The sequence below is a fragment of the Culex quinquefasciatus genome, chromosome 2, assembly GCF_015732765.1.
Source record: "Culex quinquefasciatus strain JHB chromosome 2, VPISU_Cqui_1.0_pri_paternal, whole genome shotgun sequence".
In the NCBI taxonomy this organism is placed as follows: Eukaryota; Metazoa; Arthropoda; class Insecta; order Diptera; family Culicidae; genus Culex; species Culex quinquefasciatus.
Window position 1 is genome coordinate 202,789,903 of NC_051862.1, and position 3,045 is coordinate 202,792,947.

Below are 3,045 nucleotides of genomic sequence, written 5' to 3' on the forward strand. Positions count from 1 at the left end.
CTTCCGATTTGTTGTGGTCTTCACCCTAACACTACTGCGCAGGAATTTCATACAACTGAGATCCTTTTTGAAAAGAGAGTTTTTTTCCGATTACACGCGCTAAACTAAAGTTTTACAAATAAAAATGCTTCGTTTACACGAGGAAATTAGAGAAAATAAAAATTACGCTAAACTGACTAGCTTAGAAACTTTCGTTTTTCAAAAGTGTGTGTGTGTGTGATTAATTGATTGTTCCCCGCACGCGGGGAAGCGACCAGCAGTAACTCTCCGAAAAAAAATAATAAAAGGTAAAATAAATAAAAACTTGCTACAAACTAAAAAACAAATTTCTTTTCGAGCAAACGCCAAATTTGCTCGACCTGTTTTTGGTAATTTTTGTCCACGTGAAACTCTCGACGAAAGAAACTTGAAAATAGATTTAACTTATCTCGACGAATAAATAAACTATTTACAGTGTACACTCGCGCTCTCTCTCTGTTACACTTCACACTGTGAAGATAGCACTCGTTCAATTCACTTGGTTCGGCAAGTCGCCAAGTCGTGGCGCGATCGCTCGCACCTTGGCAATGAGTTTGTTCAGTCTTTTGTTGATTGGATGATGATGACGGGGGCGAGACACTTAGTACACGGCGATGTTGTTGTGGGGCAGCACCGTCGTCGGGATGAACTTTTCGTCTTGGGACTCGGAAGCGGAGCTGGAGCCGCCCATTCCCGGACATCCGGTTTCGTTGTGCTTGGTGAGGAGGGGCAGGCGGGAGAAGGACTTGGTGCAGGAGGGGCACTTGAAGCGCTTGACGTCCTCGTGGGTCTGCTGGTGGGCTCGGAGGTTGGACCGGTCGGCGAAGGCCCGCGAGCAGAGCTTGCAGACGAAGGGCTTCTCGCCGGTGTGCGTCCGGATGTGGCCCTGGAGCAGCCACGGCCGGGAGAAGGCCTTATCACAGAGGTTGCACTTGCAGGGCAGGGTGTGGGTGCGGATGTGCATTTTCAGGGCGCCGAGGGTCTTGTACGGCTTGTCACACTCTTTGCACACGAAGATCTTCTGCGCTTGGTTGCCTTCGGCGGCCGGGCAGTGGAACTGCTGGTGCTTTGAGAGGCCGGAGTAGGTGGAGTAGGACTTGCCACAGTCGGGGCACTGGTAGCGGGGGGCACCTCCTCCGGAGGAGGGCTTGTCACCGGACTTTTCACCTTTCACTTTCTGGATGTTGGAGCTGGAGGTTGACTTTTCGGTGAGGATCGATGGGGAAGAGGTGTTGTTGTTTTCCTCGGACACGGTCGAAGGACTCGAGCGGGCCGGGGACAGCGAGCGGTTGGAGGAGAGGTACGAGTTGAAGCTGGTGTGGCTGGAGGTGGGCGATAGCGAGGGATGATCTACAGGCATCATGAGCTGGTGATGATGGCTGAGACTGTATGGCATGTGGCGGTGCTGGCGCGCGTACGATTCCGACTTGATGATGTTGTTGTTCTGGTTGAGTCGGAGTTCAGTCGCGGGGTAGGCCGGAACCATGGTCGGCGGTGAGACCGACTCCTGGCGGCCGCTGTACGGATGCGGTGGCGAGACGGAACTCTCGCGCTGGCCGTACGGGGACAGCGGTTCCGAGCGGGGTGGCGAGATGTGGTGGTGGTACAGCTGGCTGTACAGATCCGTTGGGTACTGCATGGCGTATGGGAAGTGGGGATAGGCGGAGTACACGTTCGGGGCGGATTTGTAGTAGTTGTGGAGTGGTTCCGCCGGGGAGGAAGCGGGCGAGCGGGACGTGGGGAAGTAGATCGACGGGTGCGATCCGTAGATTGGGGTGGGCACGGAAATGGGAGACTTGGTTTCGCAGGGATCGGGCGAGGAGGAGGGTGGTGGCGTTGGCAGTGTGTCCTCTGCCTTGATGATCACCGGCACCGGAGACTCGGAGCGAGCCTTTTTCTTCATGGACAGATCCTCTGGCTTTGTGCTCAGGTTCTCTGGTTCCATGTCTGATTCATCTGTAAATTAAGAGAAGAGAAAGGTTTGGTTAGTACTGATCACCCTTTTTTTCAAATCAGACAATTTTTCATCAAAACTTAAAATTTTGATATTTCCAAAGTTTTAGAAGCAAAGACAATTACCATTTTTGGCCGGTTCCTCGTGCATGTAGACGGGCCGCTTCTTGAGCGGGCAGTGGCTGTAGTTCTTCTGCATGATTGATGTTGGCATAATTCACTGTGTCTTTACACTCCCAAAACTGCTGCGCTGCGCTACTCCCAAGTAGCACGCTCTTCACGATTGTTCTCGAATTCTTTGCACTTTCAAACGGTGTTTTTGTATCACTTAATCCTTGTCGATTCCATTCAGAGAATGTTCCCAATTTACGATCACTGATCACTTAATCCTTAGTAGGCTGCGACACGATTCAGCTTCCAGTGCGATGCATGCGCAACGAGCTCAAACGAACGACTGATCCTGGCCGTTGCTGCGCGCGTCCACAAAACACACTCACTTTACGAAACTCCGAAACACACACGAAAACTTCGAATAATAACCGAAAGAGGCGAAGAAAGCAGAATGCGCCCGATCGTGGTCGGTAAAATAAAATGTAAAGAAAAGTGTGGAAAAGGTTGTTCTCGGTACGGCAAGTGAGCCTCGAATGATGTTCGGTTCCACTTCGGGTCCCTTATTTATAGCTAAGCCGAACACCGCCGTGGACTTCCCCTGCGAGGGTGCACCGCTCGTTCGGGTTTTTCCCCTCAGCGACGAAGCAGGCGGCGAAGCAAGCGAACGAGACGAAGAAGGAACAAACAAACAAGTCGTCGTCGTCGCAGCAGGCCAGGTGTTGCAGCTGTTGGGGTGTCTGTCTGTCTGTGCTGTGCACAGCACGTGCCTTTGCACCAATCGCCGGGCCTGCTTGGATAAGGTGATCGACGACGAAGACGGTGCACGGTGCGATCGCGTAAAGTGGGTGGAGTCTTGGAAGGGCCGCGTCTTCGGCCGAGACTGCCCGGAGTAGTGGGGGAAGGCCCGTGCAGGTGGAAGCGTTCGGGCCCGCGCTCGGGTCTTTCCGCAGGGGAAGACCGGCA

The 3,045-nt window shown here is 52.8% G+C and overlaps 1 protein-coding gene across 1 annotated transcript; it reads right to left on the reverse strand.

The window, feature by feature from the left end:
* Positions 1–6: 6 nt before the first annotated feature.
* On the reverse strand, positions 7–2,603 carry LOC6048475 (protein escargot). The gene is made up of 2 exons (XM_001865347.2): positions 2,098–2,603; positions 7–1,974 (listed from the first exon to the last, which is right to left on the reverse strand). The coding sequence occupies exons 1-2, from the start codon at positions 2,183–2,185 to the stop codon at positions 620–622; spliced, it is 1,443 nt and encodes a 480-aa protein (XP_001865382.2). The 5' UTR covers positions 2,186–2,603; the 3' UTR covers positions 7–619.
* Between the last annotated feature and the right edge of the window lie 442 nt (positions 2,604–3,045).